The sequence below is a fragment of the Phalacrocorax carbo genome, chromosome 7 (genome assembly GCF_963921805.1).
Source record: "Phalacrocorax carbo chromosome 7, bPhaCar2.1, whole genome shotgun sequence".
In the NCBI taxonomy this organism is placed as follows: domain Eukaryota; kingdom Metazoa; phylum Chordata; class Aves; order Suliformes; family Phalacrocoracidae; genus Phalacrocorax; species Phalacrocorax carbo.
This window is the reverse complement of record NC_087519.1, coordinates 53,716,935-53,739,770: the sequence shown is the minus strand read 5'-3', so window position 1 is coordinate 53,739,770 and position 22,836 is coordinate 53,716,935. Positions and strand designations below refer to the sequence as shown.

The 22,836-nt window shown below is 43.2% G+C and overlaps 1 protein-coding gene across 1 annotated transcript in view; it reads left to right on the top strand.

Moving 5' to 3' along the window:
• The window catches only part of GNB4 (G protein subunit beta 4), a 32,576-nt gene extending 9,826 nt beyond the window's left edge, over nucleotides 1–22,750 (top strand). The window contains exons 2-10 of the mRNA XM_064458054.1: nucleotides 7,464–7,560; nucleotides 11,927–11,965; nucleotides 12,640–12,746; nucleotides 13,721–13,784; nucleotides 14,551–14,713; nucleotides 14,912–14,978; nucleotides 15,103–15,304; nucleotides 16,548–16,764; nucleotides 17,830–22,750. Coding sequence (XP_064314124.1) covers nucleotides 7,504–7,560; nucleotides 11,927–11,965; nucleotides 12,640–12,746; nucleotides 13,721–13,784; nucleotides 14,551–14,713; nucleotides 14,912–14,978; nucleotides 15,103–15,304; nucleotides 16,548–16,764; nucleotides 17,830–17,936 — 1,023 coding nt within the window. The 5' untranslated portion in view covers nucleotides 7,464–7,503 and the 3' untranslated portion in view covers nucleotides 17,937–22,750. The remainder of the gene's footprint in view (nucleotides 1–7,463; nucleotides 7,561–11,926; nucleotides 11,966–12,639; nucleotides 12,747–13,720; nucleotides 13,785–14,550; nucleotides 14,714–14,911; nucleotides 14,979–15,102; nucleotides 15,305–16,547; nucleotides 16,765–17,829) is intronic.
• Nucleotides 22,751–22,836: the final 86 nt, after the last annotated feature.

The following is a 22,836-nucleotide window of genomic DNA, read 5'->3' as shown; positions in this document are numbered from 1 at the left end:
AGCCTGAAGGTGAACGCAGATACTCATATTTGTCTGACTCAAATGACTTCTGTTAATTCCTCCAAGCAGTTATGGCAGTAAATGCAAACATTTTAACGTGGTAGGCTGTATTTCAAAGTTATACTAAAATCGCAGGCAAGTAACTATGCGTGTATACAGCCGCACATATTTCTGCCCGTTCTGATGTGCAGGGGTACGAGGTGTTTTGGCGGAGGAAGGAAGGAGCAATATTGTTGGCTTGAAACTGCTTCTGCCGCACAGCTTGCGGGTGGGGTTGTATTCGTGATGTAACTGCGTGGGGCATGCTGGCACATGAAGGGGCAAGGCTGCTCCCATACCCCACTGGTTTGTTGTTTGCTCGTGGGTCTCTTTCGCGGCCTTTCCTTTGCAGCTGTACCTGCGATTTTGAGCACATACATTCAGCAGTTCCTTAAAACCGGGGATGGTATCTGTTAGAGAAATGGGTGTTCAAATAAGTTCTGCTAATGCCCTTCCTCTCGAGAGGCGTTGGTTGATTATTTCCTGTTTTTGTACCAAAGCTATAATGGAGACGTATCACTTTAAAACACTTCCAAAATGTGCAGAAGTGCAACAATAGCGCTGACCTCAGCGAGCGAGGTCACACCCAGGCTGCTTCCTGTTTTCTTCTTGGGGAGGCCCTCAGTATGGGAGGACTCTCCCTTACGGGTGCCGGCGGGCTTGGAAATCAGTGGCAATGAATTCCATCTTACAAAATGAAAATTCGGAAATCTTAAGGAAAAGATTCAGTTAGGATTTCCAAGCTCATTTTCTAAATGGTAACCAGTTTTGGGGTGGTTTTTTTTTTTTTCAAATTAACAATTATTCTTTCTTTACTGAAATGTCATAAGATGCTCTGTAACTAATGTACCCCTCAAAAGTATATGTTAAAGATACAGATGGGAAGGAGGTGTGCTGAAGAGGTTTGGGAGGAGAGAGAACAAGGAGGAGCAAGGTACACACTGGCACAATTACAGCCGTTATATAGTGTTGTTTCAACTTATGCCTCTCTCTGCTCAGATTTAAATATTAGTCGATCGATATAAAAGCTCCTTGCTTTGTTGTCTTTGTTTATTGATGCAGTACAGCTACAAATCAGAACAAAGAATTCTTGGAAAATTGAATAGCTGGTAAGGTCTCTGAGAAACGGAGGAGAGATGACATAGGGCCAAGATACAGTATAAAAGAAAAAAGGCATTAAATATTTAATTTTCCTCAGTGGAGAGCTGAGTATGTGTGTGGTCCTCAGACAGCTCTACCATGGTAGATATATTACGTAAAATTCCAACTAAAATACTTTTTATGTATGAAGGTATGTAACTACAGTATATCACTAATGCATTTATTTTAAATGGCTGTTGTACAGGCAGAGATTTCACTTATGCCAGGCTTTGTCCGCTGTGTCAGAGTGTACGGAATTTGAACTGCTCCTGAATCTGTCAAATCCATTCCCTTCAGGCTGTATGGAATAAAACCCCTGTATGTTTTTCTTCTCTATTCATGGCTTTGAGTGGTCAAAGCTGCTGAAGTCTCGATTAGCGTCACTAAATGAGGAAATGTTTTATCAAAATCCCCGTTGGCACACCCTGAATATATAAAGTTATGAGTCTGTGTGTGCTGCTGGAGCTCCGCTCCAGAGCCAGAGCGCCAGCCCACCGCTGCTGCAGCAGCAAAGCCTGCGTACGCTGCCAGCCTTCTGTAGCAGAAGGCAAGCAGGTAACTTCCCACAAGCGGCTTCAGCATAGGGGGGCTGTGCGGGCTGCAGCCTGACCGCATGTGAGTTACCAATATAGCTCCCTCGAGAGAGATCTGGAGTATTTCTTGGTGTCTTTTTCCTATAATTAGTAAAGGGCTATAGTTAGCATTCCTTATGTTCAGCCACCTGTGTGATCACTAGTAGGGATGATCACATGAAAGCTATGTGAAACCTCCTCTCTTCCTTTCTGCTGCTGTCTGTTGGTCACTTGGCAGATCTTCCTGCGTATGAGTTGAAAACCTGATATGTTTTTCATATGTGCATAGGTAAGCACTTATTTCAATTCCAAAGGACTGATTTTTCTGATACAAAATAAAATTCTTGCCTAAGTAATTCTTTAGTCGATAGCTCTTAAGAATCCAGTCAGACAGATTATTCTTTCTGCAGTCCCTTTAATCTCTATATCTCTGCCACAAGAGTAGTAATGCTTTGTTGTGGGGAGGGGCGTATTTACACCTCTCTAGTAATTTTTTTCCCCCTCCTGTCTATATAGTGATTTTACATGGGAATAAGATAAACTTGCCGAGGCAAGTAAAAATGCCCTTTTTTTAAAAAGAAACCAAATTACTTAGCATCTTCATTTGTAAACTGTAATCTTCTCTGAGACAGAAATAGCTCTGCTTTGCAGAACTAAAGGTTCCTATCACTACATGCCTGACTATTCTGCCTTGAGTAATCTGCCAAGTATCAGCCCATTTCCCGGCTTTCCAGCTTGGCCTCCTGGTCGGTGCCGCAGGGTCAGCAGATCCCCATCCGATGAAGTCCTGCATCCCGGCTGGTGTCGGCGCTGTGTCCTGCCCTGCTGCTGGCCACTGTGCCCTGGGCTCGGTGAGTCGTCTTTGGGTGTGTCCTCAAGTGCATGTGGAGTGAGATTTTTTGCAGAGAAAAGGGTGTTTTTCCAGCCACAGTGAGTCCACGTGTTGCAGAGAAAGTACTTTTGGGGCAAGAACCTGTGGTAATACGTCACTGCCTGCCTGTATAATGAAGAATTAAACTTTTAGCAAATGATGCTGCTAGTGAATCAGGATTAGTGTAAGTGGTAATTTATCTGTGGAGCGCTCAAGCCTGCCAGTGGCTTTCTTGACGCTAGATACGCTGTGGAATCTTAGTTAATTATTTTGCCTCGGGAGGCACTTTATTTTGGTATCGGTTAATTCACTTGTACAAGTCCGCTGAGGAAAAATTGCACTTGAGGTGCAGTTCAGCCTACAAATGACATTGCTTTTATGAGGGCAAAGATGTGCCACCTTGGTTACACAATCGTTATTGCTCACAGCAAGCTCTCTGTACTCTTGCTTCTGATGGGAAGCATCTCGTGTCCTTGACCCTGTTTCCTCATCGCTTGGGTGTCCTGCAGTGGTACACCCCCTGGCTACCAGTGGTATTAAAAAGTTCTTCCCCTTCCTGTTGCTCATCCCCTCAAGGCCTCTGTGCTGGAGCAGATGATATTATTCATAGTACATCATGAACTGCATTTGAAGAGAAGCTTATCTGGCTTCTTCATCAGGGTTTCTACCTGTGAATGTTGAAAAGCAGATACCACTAGTGTTCTGCATCTAAGGTAACACTGAATGTTTTTTCTTTGACTAAACATTTATTAAAGATTTTAGTAAGTCAGGGAGGCAGACATCACGTTACCTCCAGTCGCCTGAGATGGCAGGAGGAATCCTGACTCTCTGCCCGTAGAGGTGCAAGACCTGATGGCCTCTCTGCGTGCACAGCCGAGTACGATACAGCTGGGCTCCTGGGGAAGCTTGTGTTCGGAACAAAGGATTTTCCAGGCTGCGGAGCAGTGCTCCTTCCTGGCTGTACTATTTTGATCTTCCTGGAGGGGAAAATGAACAGGCGTTTGTCCTTTGTAACCTCGTACAGGTTGGAGTTGAACCCACTGAGGTTTTCAGTCATTTGTTGTATGAGGAAAAATTTGTGGTACAAAGATCACCTCTGCTCTTGGCAATCCCTGTAAGCCCCGCGAAAGCAGTCCCAGCATTTAATCTGATAAAAACTGAGTTGCTTTTTATCTGATAACTGGTGGCACTGGGAAATAGCACGCTTCAAGGTTGTGGTGATGACCTGCTTCTCTGCACTGAGGACAGGTTTATAGGATGCAGCCTCTGCTTTGCCGTTGCTGCCAGCCATCTCGGTCCTGTTCTTGCTGTGCTTCGCTGGTCACCTCACTGATACGCTTAAAACCAACACTACAGCAAGTAAATCTAGTCTGGATAATGGTCTCTGCATATAATGATGTTCTGACTATGACTTCCTCTCTTTTCCTCTCTTTTGACTGTATCACTGTAGCATCAGAAGCATCAGAACAGATGTGCCTGCATGCGCAAGTTCCGAGCACGTGCTTATCTTGCTGCGTTGCTGTTGTGAGCGTGGCATCAGCAAGGTGTTCACGTGGTAGTTTGACAGGAGTTCAGAGACGCTGCTTGCAGTGTGAATCGGGAAAAGCATCCATGAGAGCGTCCTCTCTATCCGCTCCATTTCTGTAATTCCCTGTGGGCACCTCGAAATAGCACTTAAACTTAAAATTCCCAAGTAGAAGCATCTTGCTCATGGTTCTGCTAAATACTTTATGGTGGGTGATCATCTGAATACACGAGCAGTTGTGGTGGGAGCTGCAGCCACCCAGTACCACAGAGGGCGTTGGATACACTTCAGTTTAATGGTTAAACTGTGGACTTAGCTTGTTTACTGGAGTATCCTGGTGTTTATATAAAGCTTAAGAATATCTCAGAGATTGCTGTTCAGCTGCTGCGTACTGCAAAGGAACTTCAATACATAAAGCTAGAACAATGCAGTTCTAGAAGGAATCTAGAAATTTTGTACTGGCTTGGCAGCCGCTCTGTTCATTGAGGTATAGCTTGACCTTGAACCACTGACACATTTCTGCTGAGCAGTAATGCTAATGGCTTTGCAAATTGGTAACACACTGATCGCTGCTAGCACTTTTCAACTAAAAAATATTATTTCTTTCAAAACAGTATGAAATACCATTGTGCTTTAATTTGCTTAGGAATTGACTTTTAAACAAAGATGGGTGGGTGAGAAGGCTTCTGAAGCTGGATTAGGTCCATGCAGGAACTTGTAGAGGTATAACACAATTTAAAGATGTTAAGTTTAACATCTGTTTAACTGCTGGCGCAGCTTGCTACAGAAATGCCGTTAATGACGAACAGCACTGATATGAACGAAATTAAGGTGATTAATGATGACTTTATGGATGAAGTGCAGTGTGGTCGTTGATGGTCTTTGAGTGCCAGTGCAACGCTACAGCTAATTTTCTAATACGCTCATAGCTTTACCTATCAGTTCTAACCATGCCCTGATGTTAGCCACCCGCGACCAGCCATGCATGCTCCCAGCTGAATAGCAACGTCGCTTTCTTGATCAGTTATCCTCTGTATTGAAGTTACTGTTTACAGAGCACTGCAGTGTGTGGCACATCACAGGGCAGAAGCTGACTTCCCTTCTCAGAAAATTAGAGATACATCAACTTCTCTGTTAGGAATCTTTATCTTCTGTTAAAAATAGCATGCAAGGCTGCTGAAACATTGGCAGATATCATGGCTGGCTTGCTTTAGACGTTTGAGTCCATTGTTGTGCTACCTTTGTGTAGGTTCTAGAACAAAAAAAGGGAAAACCTTTCAAAAAGGATAATTGGACACCGTCGGAGCTGAAAGTGGGGCTCTATTTTGTAGAGGTATAGAATTCCAATCAGATACACTAAAATTGTGATGAACCGTCAGAGACTATCAAGGCATGTGATCAGCATGCGTGCTAAAGTGATTACAGTTTTTAATGCTTGGTTTTTGAAATCAGACGTTAGTGTTGATTTCTATTTTGTGCCTACTGTGTGTTAAGCAATACTAAATAGTCTGGGCTTCTGAAGTAGGAAGATGATGGTGAATGAAGTAGACTCTTAGAATATTCACATTTGGATTATAATGTCTTTGTAGTTGAACAGAGGATAGTCTTAAGGAAGGGAAAGGTGTGAACTTCACTGTTCGCTTATGTACAGCTGAAAATATTAGCTAGACTTTGTAAGTCACCACTGTGCTCTTACCGGTTAGGGTGTATTTTGATGTGGAGAGGATCCAATTTGTGTATTTTTGTGGGTTTGTTCTGAAATGGACTATGCCGTGATACCTGTGGAAAGCATGGTGGTTCAGGTTGAAAGAAAAAAAAGAGTAGATGGATAATTAATGAAGATCCACTTTCCTTCTCGAGTAGTGTGGGGTTTTGTAGCTCTCAAACACTTGTGTAAGCTGTTAGTCCAAGGGTGATTATCTTATTAGTAAGTTACTTTGAACCAAAACCTTTCATGCTTTATATCTATGAAGTGTCGTGTTTTATAGATGGGAAAAAGACTTCCCAAGTCTGTCTTTTAGAGCACATCACTGCTGAGCTACAAAGAACCAGCAGCTAGACCAAATAAAGGGGCTTCCCTAGGGGTATACAACTTACCAGACACACTGTGGCCTTTCTTCCCAGTTTGGTTGGTTGTGTTTTGGGGTTTTTTTGCATTTTTCAGTGCACTAGACTGGGGGGACAACACTGTATTGCCTCTCATCCTTAAATAAAAAGCTTAGAATAATGTTTTGAATAGGTTTTTCTCCCCACTACTTTTCCTTCCTCATTCAATTTTCATTTTGTGAGTAGTAGTCTGATTTTCATCTTTCTTCTCCTATAAGCTAGAAATGTTTTGGGCTTTTTAGGTAATGTAGTGGGACCACCATCGCCACCTTTCTGGTGTGCTTTTTCTATCATGAAAAAAATACAAGCGCCTGGCTTGTTCCAGAGCGAGCTACTAGCTTATTTTACTGTCACGGTGAGGATATTGAAGTCTCCATGTATGTGAATAGACTTAAGAGGTCTCTGTAGTGGTGTTTGGCAGCACTGCTGTACTGGGGATAAAGAGGAAAAGTGATCTGAGGAAACCATTCAACTCACTGGAAAAATTGGGTGCCAAACCAGATTGAAAAACATTACTAACTTGAAAGTGTGCTTGCATGTGGTCTCACTGTTTACTGAACCTTTTTATTAAGGTTGCTTTGAGTCCTTGTTTAGGTGAGAACTGCTTTAGGCTGCTGTGGGCTGTACCGGCATGAGGATGCTTCTAGGGATGGTTCGGTCTTTACTGTCCCTTCTCACTGTGTGGGTGCTTTTGAAATGAAAATGTATTTGTGCCTTGCCCAAGGAAAATTCGGGGGAAAAAACTGTAGAAAACCTGCTATTTCAGCTGTAGACTATGATTCAAAATTTTCGTCTTTAATTAAAACCCCGCCTTGGATGTTATGTGCAAAAGTTGGTTGTGTCGTAGCACTGTCTTTGCTCTCTGTTGCCACCTTCGGGTGAAGGCTGATGGAGGTTTCTGGGTGGGTGAGAGGAGTGGCGCGACAAATGCATTCAGTAACAGTTTTTTAAAGTACAGTGGGTGGTTCTGTCGGCAGTTGCTTCTATAATCAAAAAATACTTTATTTAATTCTGCTTTGCGTGGTAATTCAGAAGTTGAAATAACTTTGGTCTTGCCAAGTTTATTAGACGATGTCCTAAAGGGAATATCTATTTGGAAGCCTTTCTACAGGCAGAATAAATATATATAGGTTTGTGGGGGTTTTTTTTGGGTTTTTTTAAAGAGGAGAAAGTGATACTGAAACTTATTTTTCTTCCCTCTTATTGGCAGGTTTTCTTCACCAGTGGGTTGTGAGAAATAGAGACTGAAGATGAGTGAGCTGGAACAGTTACGGCAGGAGGCAGAGCAGCTGCGAAATCAGATCAGAGTAAGAATTGCTAATTGCTTATTTTTCATGATGAATTTCCTCCTTGAAAGGAATAAAGTTTAAAGATCACATCTATTACTTGCTCCTGTTTAAGTTGTGCAGAGCTTAAAATACTTCCAGAATATTTGTTTAATAATCAGAAAAATAAGCTATTGATAGAATGAAATGCTTTCACAATCTCTCTTGAACAAAATGTTTTATTTCCTATGGAGGTTTGCTGTGGTTTTTTACTAGGGGTGTATGTCTCTGCAAATTCTTTATTCTGGATTTTTTTCAAAAAAGGGAGCAGCAAACCTCTAGAACCTAGGCACAACAAGTTGGGATTGAGGGTGTTAGAAAAGCTTTTTTCTGGGCTAAAATTGACTACTGGGCTGCCACTGTGATGAGCATGCAGGTCAAAGCGTGGAGTGGGAGAGAGAACCTTCCAGGGGTGGATGTCGTTCCTACAATCCCAATTTCTTTGCTTCCTGCTGAATTTGTTTTTTATGAAAATGCAGATCTCCTCATATGTGCTCATCTTTGGTTGAAACTACCCACTGAAGATAAACCAAGCATGAGCTGTTGTGCCCAAAGTCAGTTCACCAGGAATTTGTTGCAACATGCCTGTGATGCAGTTTTCAGTAAAAAGTATAAAGTGTCATAGGGATCTTCAAAGTCTGTTTATTCTTCATCAAAACTGCCTTTCCTGAACATGAAGCATTCATAAATCTATTTTATGTAGGAATGCCTTATTTGCAAACATTGCTATCAGCTACGGCTACAGGTTTCTTAGACTATGTTGCGCGCACACCGACTTTTTTAGCGTGGCATCTGCTGGCAGCCGTTGCTTCGTGGTGGCCCGCTGCTTAGTGCCGTGGACGTCAGGCTGGTTACTAGCATCAGCCCTGTGGTGAACACGCTTTGTGTCTTGGTAGTCGTGTTGGGGGCAGATGTTGCACTCGTGGCTGCTCATTCAGTATCACCCAAGGAGAGCTCTGTGTCCTGTCATTTTCACTTAATACGCCAGTGAAACACAAGGCGGGTCTCCGGCAGTGTTGTGGCATTGGGTACCCTTCTAGCTGCTCTGTAGAGGAAGGCAAATAAATTCTAGTTTAAAATACTTTTTCTTAAATGTAAGCTTTATTACAGCATTGCACAAGTAAAAGGTACACGTAGTTTTCCGTTCTTCCTCTGCCTGATGTGTAAAGACTTTCTCATTACGTTACGTTGGGGTGAGCCAGTCTTAATTCAGCCTTAGTAATCAATCAGTCTGGCTTTATGCAAAATTGTGCTCTGTGAAGCAAGAGATGCCCGGCAAGTAAGAGGGCTACACAGTGTTGCAGGAATGTCTCCTTTTTTAATTTTTGGAGCATGCAGATCTGACTGCCCTTTGTATAAGGACTCCATTTTGTGGCTTTAGGGTCGATTGAACATTTTCCTTGTAAGTCCATCACCCAAACCTGTAACTGGATCTATACAGGTGTGGCTGAGTAACTGCGGCTCAGCATTGGCAGTTAGTGTTTGCCTCTTTGGATCAGACTGCAGGGCGGGATACCTTATGATTAATTTTGACTTCAGATTAATATGCAATTAAAAGTGCTCCTGATGACTTAATAGTCAAGAAACTTTCTGACCAAATAATTCAGTTGCATATTTGTATAGGTGACTATTCATCTTGCTTACTAAATCATTGCACAGGTTTCTTTCCAAATGGGTGTTTTGCCTGGGATCAGTAAGAGGATAGATATAGGATCTAAAATAAAAAAATAAGGTTTTTTTTTTGTGTGTAGAATATCTAGCAGGCTGGTAATTTTCAGGAATTATTTTTGATGCACCCCTAAAAAGAGGTGAGGTCGCTAACAGCATTTGATGCTTTATCTATAGCTAGCAGTTAGCTCTCTCAGTTGCTTGCAGCTCTTGGGTTTTGCCTGGTGTTTTCTTTAACAATATAATCACGAAAAATCAGCTTTGTGCTTGTAAGTGAGTTCCAGATAAGACTGTACCTAGCTGCTTCCTAAAGCAGAATAAACTGTGATGCGTGGCTGCCGGTGTCCCAATAGACTTTTTGTAGCCTGCACTGTTTTTACAATATCTAGGTGATGGGAGTACCTTCGCCTCGCCATGCAGTTACTACAGCTGTAGCTCTGTTCAGTACACAGACTATGCTGGTGGGATAAAATAAGACCGCATGAATTTTTATTGCAAGAAGTGTGAAACATCAGTGAACAATGAACTGTTAAATAGCAGGCTGGCTTTATGGTTAAAGTTGATTCCTTGTTCTGTCTATAATAAAGTTCCCATGTGATGTGTGTCCTTGCTCTGAGAACTGAAATTCAGGATATGATCTTTGGAAGTGTTGCATACTTGGCACAGATTATTTTAAATTGAATGACATTTTGAACAAATAAGACACTATATTTAAAAAAATACCTAGAGTTGTGTTTTTTTTTGGGGGGGGGGCAGGGAGATGAAATCTGAAGTGTGTGCGCTAGGAAATTGTGGGGGCTGCATGCTGATCAAGCGGATAGATTTTCCTCAACTTCTGCATTGTCTGCTGCATGAACTGAGAAGAATCTACCGTTTCACAGAGGAGCTTTTTTATGTTACGACACTAATGATTCTGTTACGATGATGCATGTGTGGAGAAGACAGTTAAAATGCGAGAATTAAAACAGCCTGTTGAAACTGCTTTTCCTGCAGCTTTGCCAATCGTATGGCAACTATTACAGCCTCAAGCATAGGTGTTGCTAATAGCTCTTTCTTTAGGAAAAATAGCTTTGTTTTGTTCAAAATCATTTTATGTTGAACATCTTCAAGTATTTCAGCTAACCTTAATAATTAAAGCTGTTTAAAATCTAGTGTGTTTGTTTCTGTGGATGAAGTAAGTCCTGAGTGCTAGGGGATTTGCTGCTCTGGTATGTTAAACCCCCCTGATTCCAGAAGTCAACATTTTATAAATATTTCTACAGTTCAGACATTTTAAAAATAAGTTGAGATGACTTAATCTACTCTTGGGCTTGCTCTCTGGGAGGAAAGCTATAAAGGGTGATCAAAGTAAACATCCACTGAAAAATTGTTAAAGTTGCAGTGTCAAGTAACTTTCAGGCAAGAGCTTGAAAAATTTTAAGATCTTAGTCTGAATGTGATGATGCGGTTCCAAAATGCGTGAGTAAATGATTCCATTCCCTCTCTCAAAGAGGACATTGCCATTAGTGTACAGATCAAAGGCTTTCTTGGGGCAGGGGACACACAAATCAGTGGCGAAGAAGGCCTTCTGTCATCTGTGGGGTGCCTGCTTCGCTGGTTACAGAAGGTGGAAGGTATTTTGAGAAACTGCAGGGAATTAGAGAGGGTCTTGTGGCTGATCCTTCAATACTGCTGTTGATAGGTGTATCTTTAATTCACGCTATGGAGTTCCCATCTAATTCTAAGCCAATTATTTTAACCATGCTTTCTCAGAAGTGGTTGCTGACTGCGTGCCTATTTTTGTTTTTCAAAGATGGGAGCCTGAGCCGCAGGAGTGCGGTGCAATTGCAATTGTAACTGAAACCAGGGTTTGCAAACTTGGCTCGGTGGTGCTCACCTGTGTCAGGTGTCCAATCTGTTACTCGGACTATACCAGCGAAATAAAGTCTTGTTTTCTAGGTAGGGTTGAATAATGCGCAGAAAGTTGGTCATATGCCCAAAAAGTCTGAAATAATGAAAAAAAGGCAGTATCTGTACGGAGACCTGAGCACCATCCATTCCACAAAATGAAGGAGGGTGTTAGTTGACCTTTTTTCCCCCCTCATTTTGTATGAAGCGCATTAGCAGCTAAACCTTTGGTAAGCCCACTGTCTGTCCTGCTGTCTAGAACTGCCTGTTAATTTTCATCCTGCCTCTCATAACGAGCATCGTCACTCTGGCGGTGGCGAAGGGGTTAATGCAAAAGCCTCATGTAGCACAAAGCTTGCTAATTGTACATAACATGTGGTTGCTTTTTCAGCTGGATGAGTTCTTCCTTTGGTGCTCAGCACCCCGTGAGCAAGCGCATCCCCACCAGGGAAGGAATACAGGGAAGAGGGTAGGCGCTGGGACTTCAGGATGGCTCCAGATGCCTTTGAATCGCGTATTCTGTAGAAAGGGAGACTCAAAGGTTGCTGGGGCGCGGCCCTTCTTAAGTCCCTCTTCCTCCACCACCCCTCAGCTTGTGTGCCAGTGCTTTAGATTCCTTGGACAATAAAACATATTAGGGTGATAGAAGGCATAGTGGCATGTAAGTTGTTGTTCGCTTGTGGCTTTTTGAGTGTGGTGAAGCCCAGCTTGAGAGATATTTTTCCTTTAGACGCTTGTTCTTGGCGCTCAGTTTTCCCTTTTAGACTCAAATTGTTCCATTCTTCTGTTTCAGGATGCAAGGAAAGCATGTAGTGACACAACTCTTGCTCAGGTATGTTCTTGATTCTGTGTATAGGCTGCTACTTGGGGGTGGGGGTGTGTGTGTGTGTGTGTATATATATATATATATATAAAAGAAGATAAAAATCCTTCCAATTTAAGACTGTTAACATGTTCCTGTTTTGGTAACTGAGAGAACAAAGTGGCAGAAGCCTTTGGAAATGTACTGTGTATTTATACAGGTATTTAAAACAAAACAACCCCACCACTTTAATGGGTCCTTCTTCCAGCTTACCTTTTTAAATAGCGTGTGTTTGTTGTGTTTAGTATATTTAGAAAGACTTAAATAAATGCCTTTTAGCTGTATTTTGCAAACAAAAGTGTTTTGCATTTGAAGTTCTGCCATGCTTTAAAAAGTAACAGTGCAGTAAATATTGGAGGATTTTCTTCTATTGGTTTTAATTGAAAAGCATTACGTAGTATTATTTTTAAAAAAGTTCTTAAGTTTCAGCTATAGCCATTGTGAAGTGTGTTAGTGTATCTCCTGTAACATCTGCTTTCCTCAGTGTTGCATGGACCTAATCCTGGGTTGCACACTAGTATCTTTTTTTTTTTATGTTGAGTACCAGGATAGTTTATTTTCTGTTGAAGTTCCAATGTATTTTGTTATCTTGTGTATTAAAAATAGTTCTCGTTATCTCAGGGGTTTGTTTTATTTATTTTTAGATCACAACAAGTCTGGACTCAGTGGGTCGGATTCAAATGCGAACAAGGCGTACGCTTAGAGGTCACTTAGCCAAAATCTACGCTATGCACTGGGGATCTGACTCAAGGTTCGTACGAGTGATCCTGGAAGCTGCCGTTTAAGGCTTAGGAATCCGATTGTCGACTTCAGAATTGGTACCAGGTTTGGGGAGCCATATGGTGTGGTGTTGGTGCCCCTGCAGGGGGATCACGGACCACGACCACGGTCGGGTTTTTGTCTTGAGTTACAGTCTGCCTTTTTAAAACCAGGGAGGGTTGCATATAGTGGTAGTAGAGAAGCCTTGACTGAAAGGAGAGGGATTTTACTGATTCTTAACACGGACATTTTCCCTTTTCCTTCTTGTAGTTTTAACTAAGTTCCTGGAGTCTGTTTAAGGAGAGGAGGGTATGTGGTGAGGCGTATTTTTGGAATGATGGTTATTGTATTTTCCAATATGTTAAATAATTCTGTAACTTCTGTGATAACAGAGATATAAAATCTTTATGGACAAATTTTATTTCCTTGCCAAAAAGATCCTTTTGTTCATAGTGGGAGAAGTTACTTAGCTTCTAGGAAGGAGTTTGTTATGCTGCCTTCAGAGCAGCTGGCGGTCAGATGTTAACAGCGCCTCATGGTCTCCTCTTTCTGTCACATAGTCCAGAAGAAAATTCATATAGAATCTGCTCTTAAAATAAGATTTATTTTCCCCTGAATGTCTTGTTTATTTTTGTGCGGCTTCATAGTTAAAATATTAGTATGTGAAAAATAAAATCAGTTGTGGAGAGCGTTCATAAAATGTGTTTTTGGTAAGTTTGGTTTTGTCCGTTGTTAATCACGAGCCCCTGTGGACATGTGATTCTTTGGTAATACATAGATCTTTGCTGATCTTTTCCCAACAAATGCCCAGCCCCCCCACCTCTCAAAAAAAAAAAAAAAAGAGCAGAAAGAAATAAATTATGAAATGCTGAATCATCTGGTAATCATGCATGATGTATGTCTATATTGAGATTTTTTTGCTTGTTTGTTTTATATTAACATATTTTATTTTGTGTTTATATTTAGGTTACTAGTCAGTGCTTCTCAAGATGGAAAATTAATTATTTGGGATAGTTATACAACAAATAAGGTAGAGTTGTTTATAATCCATATCAATAATTTGTGTGTTTGTGGGGGCTTGGGTCTATTTTTGCTGTGGTTGCAAGGCGAAAATGAAAAGAAGCAGTCTTTTTCTAATTTGGACTTTTTTTTTTTTTCCTTTCTTGACGAGCTGATCACTAGTGATCCAGTGATATGCTGTAGGTTGTGTCTCAGAAGCTGTAGTTCTAGATAATACTTAACATTTTCACTCTAATTTGCTCGTAGCTGTTGCTCTCTGCCTGTGTGGTGTTGCTTCTGAAACTCATTTGGTTTTAAATTGTAAAAATCACACAGCCTCGGAATTTACGAGTGCTTTGCTTTTGAGGGCAGAGAAGGGAGGAGAAAAAAAGAAAAGCTTAGGTGCGGTGTGGAGTGGTGAGCTGCTGCTGTGAGCTGCCCGTTCCCCCTGGGTGCAACCATCTAGTTCAGAGGTATAGAAGAACTGGACAAAGAAGTTGAAGTAGAACAAACAAATGCTGTAAACGTTCACAGTTAGATAGCTTTGCTATTAAAGAATGTTGTGCTGAGGTTCTGTCTGTCTACCCTGGAGACTACTGGTATTTCTCATCCTACTATGTGTGTAGGTATAAACATGAAACGGGTTGTAATGTGTTGTAAAATCGAAATACTGACGTGATACAGAGCCTGCTTGGTGTGTTTAACCTGCTCTAATTCATTAACTGGCATGAATGACCTCAGTGAAAAACGAAAGCTAACGCGGGTTGTAGCACTCATGAGCTCTTGTCTTTCCGAAGATGCACGCCATTCCCTTGAGATCCTCCTGGGTGATGACTTGCGCGTACGCGCCGTCTGGAAACTACGTTGCCTGTGGTGGACTGGACAACATCTGTTCCATATACAACTTAAAAACCAGAGAGGGCAACGTGAGAGTGAGCCGGGAGCTGCCAGGGCATACAGGTCAGCCGTGTTTGTGCTTCGGCTCTGGGGCTTCTATTGCACCGAATGAAACAACCTCGCCTTGAGGCGTATTGTGGACCGGGAGAGAGTTTGTCGGGTTACAGACTAGCTGTGGGAGAACTTCAATTGCTGCTCTTGGATTTTAAACTTCAGTTATTACTCCCGGGTCTGAAACTAACATAACTCTCTTGTTTTTAGGATACTTGTCCTGTTGTCGCTTTCTAGATGACAACCAAATTGTCACTAGCTCAGGAGACACCACTTGGTGAGTTTTTGAGCTCTGTTGGCCTCCCCCCGCCCCTTTTCTTTTTCTCTCCAGCACCTTAATTTGTATATAAAACGCACAAATAACCACATACGTTCTGTTAATGCTGTTGCTTTATCTGCAGCGCTTTGTGGGATATTGAAACTGGTCAACAGACCACCACATTCACTGGGCATACTGGCGACGTGATGAGTCTCTCCCTGAGTCCGGATATGAGGACTTTTGTTTCGGGTGCCTGCGATGCCTCCTCAAAGCTTTGGGATATTCGAGATGGAATGTGCAGGCAGTCGTTCACAGGGCACGTGTCGGACATTAACGCAGTTTGTGTAAGTGATCATTTGTATTTCCACATGGGAGGATAAAAGCTATTGTTGCATGAATTCAGCTCAGTCTGCTGGGTTACCTTGATTTAAAATCAATTATTTTGTTAGTGTAGAGACTGTTAAATTGTATATAATGAAGAAGGTTGTCTAGTAACTTACGATCTAGTTCATAACTGAATTATTATTACCATTTTCTATGATGCATTGAAGTGTTCTCGAAATAGCTGAAACTATGTTTTTGTTTGGTAGTTGAGACCTCTCTTTTTTTTAAGAAGCAAAGAATGGAGGAGGGAAGCTTTTTGCAGTGTGGCAATGTGTTTAAAACCTGAAAATTGTAGATAAATGCCATATACTGAGAGGGAGCAAAACAGCCAAGCATCCTCATCTTAAAGTTGTTGGTTTTTTTTTGTTGAGTGAAAGTGTACTTGATATTTTCTGTTGAAAAGGAGCTTTCAGCGAAATATTCTGGAAGGCAAAGTTAAAATTGGTACTTATGTTGAATATTCATCCCTGGAATAATTTTGTAATATTTATAAACTGGATTATATTTCCTCTCTGTCATAGCAACACTATGTTCTGATCTACAAGATACGAGTTCTGATAAATAGGGAGTGAAATCTAAGTCTAAGCTGCATCTGGTTTTGATAAACATGAAAAATTGTGAGGGCTGAGAAAATACCGAAAGCATGACCAGTAGGAAAATGCAGTTCCTATACTTAGACCTGAATCCTGAGATGTGTGGAGCCTTTTTCATTCCCTTCTCAATCAATATGGCTGCTGTAAGAATGACTCTTGATTTGGAGGAGATTCTTTTTGGACATGGAAATGCTTGCTTGCAGCCTTCCCCCTTGGCTGAGCCAACCTGGCTGACCAGCTCAAGACGGAACACTGCGTCCCACCTCCCCCAGGCCTGCCTGGCCCGCGGCCAGGACGCACGCAACTGCGTCGTGCTTCATTTTGTAGGAGTTGGTGGCATCCCCTTTGGCTCCTGTTACGCCACATGCAGGAACGGTCTGGGGGAAATTCCAGTCGTTCGGGTGTTACCGGTGCTATCCTAGAGGTGTTGGGTGGTGTGACCGTGTACAGACATGTTCTGTAACATGCAGATGTGTTTTTTTTTTTTAAATAAATCATTCCGCCTCTATCTGGTCACCCTGGCAAAGCAGTCCTGTGAGGTTTTTGAAATAATGTGTGAATGATGTATTTTTCTGGTGTCAAACTCCTGTCTCTTAATTAAAACTTTCAGTTCTTCCCTAACGGACACGCATTCGCCACTGGATCCGACGACGCCACTTGCCGCCTCTTCGACCTGCGTGCAGATCAGGAGTTGATGATGTACTCGCACGACAACATCATCTGCGGGATCACCTCTGTAGCCTTCTCAAAAAGCGGTCGCCTCTTGCTAGCGGGTTATGACGACTTCAACTGCAACGTGTGGGATACTCTGAAAGGGGAGAGGGCAGGTGAGTACGCGTAGCTGCCACGAGCCGAAGGGTTCCGTTCCCTTAGCAGGAGAAGGGTGTTGGGTATTGGTCATTATATATCTGCGTGCTGGAAGATACCAGCTCTTGAGGCTAAGGAGCAGCCTCCAAAATCACATTATGGCTACAGAAAAATTATTTCACTGAAGTCCGTGAAACAAAATAATACAAACTTACACACTTGCATTGACTTTTGTACCCATCAGAGGAAGTAATTGAAGCAGTAGTATGTTACAGCCGTCTCTTTGCTTTGGGGGCCGTAATTTCCTGCTGTTGGGAGAGGGGAAGGGGACGCTTTTAGTCCTTGACTTAGTCACCGCTGTCGGGATAGACAGCGTGTTTATAGCACAGCTGCGTCTTTCTCACTTCATGCAGTCACTTAAATGCTGGGGCCTGGCTCAGTTCTGAACCTTCATTTTGCTGTTCAGACTGAAAATACATCCTTTTGCTCAAGGGACATGGAGAGGCCGAGGTCTGACAGACCTGGATGTGGTGCCTTGGGAGAGCAGGCGAGTGCCAGAGTGGGTGGAAGGAAAGTGAAAACAGCAGGAAGAGCAGGGTACAGTGCTGCTTCTCAATGGCCTGGCACGATACCCAGGGGATTTCTCATCCTTAGGGTCTGCAAAAAATGGGAAACTCGAGGTAGATCCTGTATCCAGGGCACTGTCAGAAGACATCATGTGTGATTTTTGGAAGTACTTGATGGCCGAAATTATGGACAGCATTGCTGAAAAAAAGGGAAAAAACCAGTAGAGCGCCTGATTAGGGACGAGGAGGTCTTTGGGGCAGAGGGAAGGAGAAGTCGTAGGGGCAGAGAGAAAAGTGGAGGCGACACTGCCTGTGCGTACTCTTAAAAACTTCATTGTTGAGTTTCTCGATACGGCTGTTGTGGTGTATGTAGTTCTTCAGGGTAAAGACAAAAAGGATGACTAGGTCTTGCATTGCATCTTTTGTAGCATATTTGAAGACTTACCTGGGGGAGCAGAGTAACAGCTGAAGTCTTGGGAATCCCCTGAATATTAACTTGCGTTGCTTCTTCTTTTCCAGGTGTCCTTGCTGGCCATGACAACCGTGTCAGCTGTTTAGGTGTTACTGATGACGGCATGGCTGTAGCTACAGGGTCTTGGGACAGTTTTCTCAGAATCTGGAATTAACTGGGAGCCAAACATGTACATTCTCCATTTGAGATCTGGAGAGATCAATGCTGCAGCCTATAGCTGTGAAATAACATTTCTACCTTGTATTTGCAGGTGAAGTTTTTCTATTCACTGATTATTACACAAAACGGCTTTCTGTAAACTAGAAAAAAAAATCAAGTGAAGAAATAGGGGAGGGGGGAAGAAATCACTGACTTTTTAAAAGGGGCCAGCACACATAATCATGGTGACCGACAAACTAAGAGCCAGTCTTTTTGTTTTTGGTGGTTTGGTTAGATCGTCCTTGAAGGGTTTTTGCTTGTGCTCAGTCTGCTAATCCTGTACCTTTTTTTGTACATAACAGAATATTCACATTATAGCAGCCGATCATGTAACATTTGTCTGTATGTAAAGAAGTACGTTCGCATTTTTTAAGGAACTACATTTATAGCTTTGCTTTTAACCCGAGATGTCACTTCTGAGTTTTGTAGTGGACGAACTAGATTGCTGTTCTAAATGTTTTTGTGAATTTACTGTAGATAAAGCGAAGCCAATGGTATGTATGTGTTTTTATAATAGAAGGCATTTGAATTTTTTTTTAAAGGCCCTGGAGACTCCCAGTTAATACCTACCGCCTTATTCACTCACTTCTTGACCTGCTTGCCTATTTTTAATTGTGGGGGTTCTTCCTTCAAGCCAGTGGTTCCTGGTTCATCCATTGGCAGTCACGGCCTCCAAACACCAAGGAGTTAACGCCAGGCAGACTTGCAACAACAGCAAAAACAATTAAAAAATAAAATTTAAAAAAAAAAAATCCGGTTCCAGAAGTATTAGCCTCCTTCCTGCAGCTTTTCGCATCAGCTATTCCACGCAGTCCTTGGGTGCGGGAGCCAAGTGACCTGCATTGCTCTCGTTAAGTGGCCCAGTGCTTGTCCTTTTGACAATTCAGCTCTAAATGAGGTAGTTTTGGCCCATCACAAACTCCAGCTGATTTGCTCTAACAGAATGATTTGGCATGATGCTCAGTGCGCGGAAAGCAGCGTATCCGCAAAGCTTCCTCAATCACCCCGATAAACTGAGGCGTTCAGGAGGACTTTGCTTAGATTCTTAAAGATTTCAACGTGCAGTTAATCTCCTGTAATCCCCTCCAAATTAGGGGGCTGCCAAAGCATACCACAGCCGAAAGCGCTTGTTGTCAGTTATGTGCAGTGTGAATTTTACAAGGAATTGTGTAACTTAGGGTGAACCAAATAACCTTCCTTACCTGTGTGGCCCTTCGAAACTTCATACTATAAACCTAGCGACTTGCTGCTTCTCCTGTGGCCGCAGAGGTCTGCGCCGTGGGGGCTTATTTAGATGCTACCTGTTCTGCCCCTCTAACACTGTAAATAGCCATTTCCTCTCCTCTTCCTGATTTCATTCTGATTTTGATGTCAGTTGCTTATAAACGATAGGTTCTGATCAAGTACAGTTGAGTGTAGATATAGGAGAAATCAAGTGACTGATGCCCATTTGAAACTACCGGGGAAGACTGCTGAACTCTCTGGTGCCTGGCAGCGTGCCTGCGCTCGCAGTGGATGTTCTCTTGGGAATCTGAACATCTGTGGCCTTTGCGGAAAGTGGAATGAAGTCTTCTGGCGTCTCTTAAGTGACTTATTTCAAAGATAACGCGAATTTTAAATCGCCAGGTTGGAAGATCATGTTAATCTGCCCTCGTCTGCCGTTACGGGGAGCCTGGGTCAGGCAGCAGATAGAAGTGCCCGCTACCTGGCGATGCGCCAGGCCAGCTCTGTGCCCGAGATGACGATTTGTCAGGTTTTCTGACATTCGTAATCCTAAATTTCAGTACTTCCGGACTGTGCCTGTAAACTTGCCGTGTCTGTGATGGTGAAGGTGCCAATAAACGTGCCAGGAGATTGGCCGTTCCCATTTCACAGGAGATCCACCGTTTAGAAAAAGGTGCGCCCTGCGCTGGAGCAGCGCACGCCTGCTGCCGGCAGGCCGTGGCGCAGGACCAAAGTCACCCTGTATTGCATGTCGCGGGAATTCCTCAGCGCTTTGCTTTATGATCCCTCTGCATTAACGGAGCTATGACGGAATTCTTGTCACTCTGAGGGGAGCAGCTCTTTGGGATCTTGCAGGCTTCCTGGTTGGTTTATTTTTTTTTAGTGGTGCACTTATTTTTTTTTTTGTGAACTCCCAGCTGCCTTGAGTGAATCATTCTGGAAATGTGTTACTAAGGGATTTTAAGAAAATATTCTTTTTCTAAAAATGCTTTCTCCATAGAAGCGTGTTTTGAACCGATTTCCTAGTCAACGCCTTGCGAAGACAGGTGCCATTTTTACATTCTGGTATTAAAACTAGTTTCTACTTGTGAAACCCCAAAAAGAATTTTACAAACGTGTATAATTTTTCTTAAAAGCCCGGGTGGACTGTGAAGGCGGTAACGGCTCTCGTACAGGCATTACTGGGAATAATTTCACTGTCATCGTTGATGGGCGATTGTCTGTTGGATTGAGCTGCTTTTGAAATAAATAAAGGAACGCCAGTGACGTGCTGATGAGGTTTCCAAAAGCGTCACACAAATACCTGCCCGTGCCCCAGGGCCGCAGGTCCTGCGGCGGCTCCTTTTGTTGGAGCACGAGGAAGCCTGGGAGAAGCCTGAGCATCCCGGGGAAGCTTCTTGGGACCTTTAGATCTGCCACGGTGGTGTTCGCTGTTCAGTTACTGCCCTGGAAATAGTTTTAAAAAAAAAAAAAAAAAAATCCAAAGCCTACAGATTTAATGTAAGGCATGTTATTGTGTGAGGCCAGATACTGAACTAGCACAGGCTGTGGCACTTCCTTCCCCAAACAGTTGTCAGAGGCCTTCCAAGAGCGATGCCCTTACTGGAGGGGATGCAGTTTTAATGGTAAAAGCTCAAAAAAAAGGGGGAAGGCAATGAAATAACCCTTCATAGGTTTTGCTTAAAAGGTTTTATTCCCAGCTTTCTCAAAGAAAATGGGGCATGCCTGGGGGTTGGTGTAGGCTCCCGTGTGGTGTGTCGCTCCCCTACTACACCGCAGCGGTCACAGCGCTTGCGGGGGCAGCTTACCTGTCTTTAAAAGTTTGTTGCCAAACTCCATCCTTAGCTGAGCTTCTTTCATCACGGAAGAGGAGTGACTAAGAACATGGTGCCAAAGCGGTGGCGAGTAACTCTTTCCCAGCCTCCCCTCTCAAAAGTCAGCTGCTTGATTGGGGCTCCGGAGGTGGAAGTGTTGTGCCCTGTGTAACGAGAATAATTTTTATCCAGGTAGTGTGTTGGGTTTGTGTGTGTTTTTGTCAGCATCTGCTAAGGTGGCTTTGCCTTTGCAACAGGGACCACGGCTCAGGCGGGCGCTGGCTTGGGCTTGCTCCCGCGTAGGCGCAGACAACCCTTTTGTTGGTAGAGCGAGTGGCCAAGAGTCTGGAAACCACAAAAATAAAAAAAGCGCCTCTGCGTGGCAGCTTGCTGGTGTACGCGCGCTCCCCGGGAACGCGGGCCGCTGCCCCTCCGCTGCCAGACCCTCTTTCTCAACTGCAGGCAGGGCGCAGCGGCCGGCAGAGCGCTGCGTCAGCGTAGTGGCCGCAGTAGCTACCGTGGGAAACGGCCCGTGGCTTCAGTAGCCTTTTCCCCGGCCGAAGGCGAGGGCCTGACCTTGACTGGGCAAAGCTGGGCGGCTGCACCAGCCCGGCCGCGTGTGCGCCCTGTAATGCACGGGTTGGCACTAGTTAACGCGTCAGTTTGTGTAACCGCTTGTCCCACACCGGAGTCCCCGTTACCGTGAGGTGGAACGAAACCCTTGTGAAAACATTCCAAGAGTGCTTGGTCCCTCCTGGCCGAGGCGGCCGTCGCCTCGCTAGGTTTAGTGCTGTGCTTTCCGATGTTGGTGAGAGTTATTGGCTACTTCAGCTCGTTGGTATAAGTGGTCGTGTAGCAGAATGACTGAGTTTTGAGATAGCATTTCCTGTAAAAGTACTTAAGCATGGGTTGATGGTGCACTTTGTATACAGTCCTCTGGCATGCATGCTGGGAAACTACTTCCTACCCTTCAGAGGCACCACAAGCCTTTTTATCCAATTGCTGGTTATGTAAAATACATGCAGAATGTTAATGCGGTGTTGTTATGGTAAATGTGTGACAGTGTTACTAATCGATATAACTGATAACCGATTACATGTGCCTGACATTCTTATACCACACAGTATGTTTCGGTTTTAACTAATATGGACTTCGATGGAATAGTCTTAGGTATTTCAAGCCTTTGTTTTACTTACACAATGGTGCTCTATTGGTGGGGTTGTTTTCTCCTTTTTTTAAAATAAAAGCAGCTGAACACTTGTAGTACGTATTACATCCAAAGGAGTCCACAACAACATGCTTCTGAACATGCTTGATTTTGAGTTGCCGTCGGTTTCCAGCGTTTCTCACCGGCTACGTTTCCTTGGGGTTTTGGGGGGGGGGGCTGCTTTTTTTTTTTTTAAATTGTTGCTGACTACTTTGGAAAACTTTGGTAACGTTACCAATGATGAAGTGATTCTGCACTGCCTTTGGATTGTGTATGTATTCAGAAACAGTCTTAAAGCTTTTATTTAAGCTATTAAAAAACCAGGGACTTGTGCCATTTGTTCTTTAACAGTGCTGTTGTAAAAAGACTTCCCTGTGAAAAAAAAAATCACTCGCTATGAACTCTGTTTATAGCTTTTTTTTTTTTCCACGATGGATCTTTTTTCTTTGTATTTGTACAGTGGCTCAGTGAAAAATGTTGCCATGAGTTGATATTGTAACCAATAAACAAGTGCTTTTAACCAGACCCTGTCAGTGGTGGCTGTTATTAGAGCGGTAGAGCGGAGCTGGGGCTTCCCCGTGCCCGGCGCCCACGGCAGGGCAGGGCCAGGC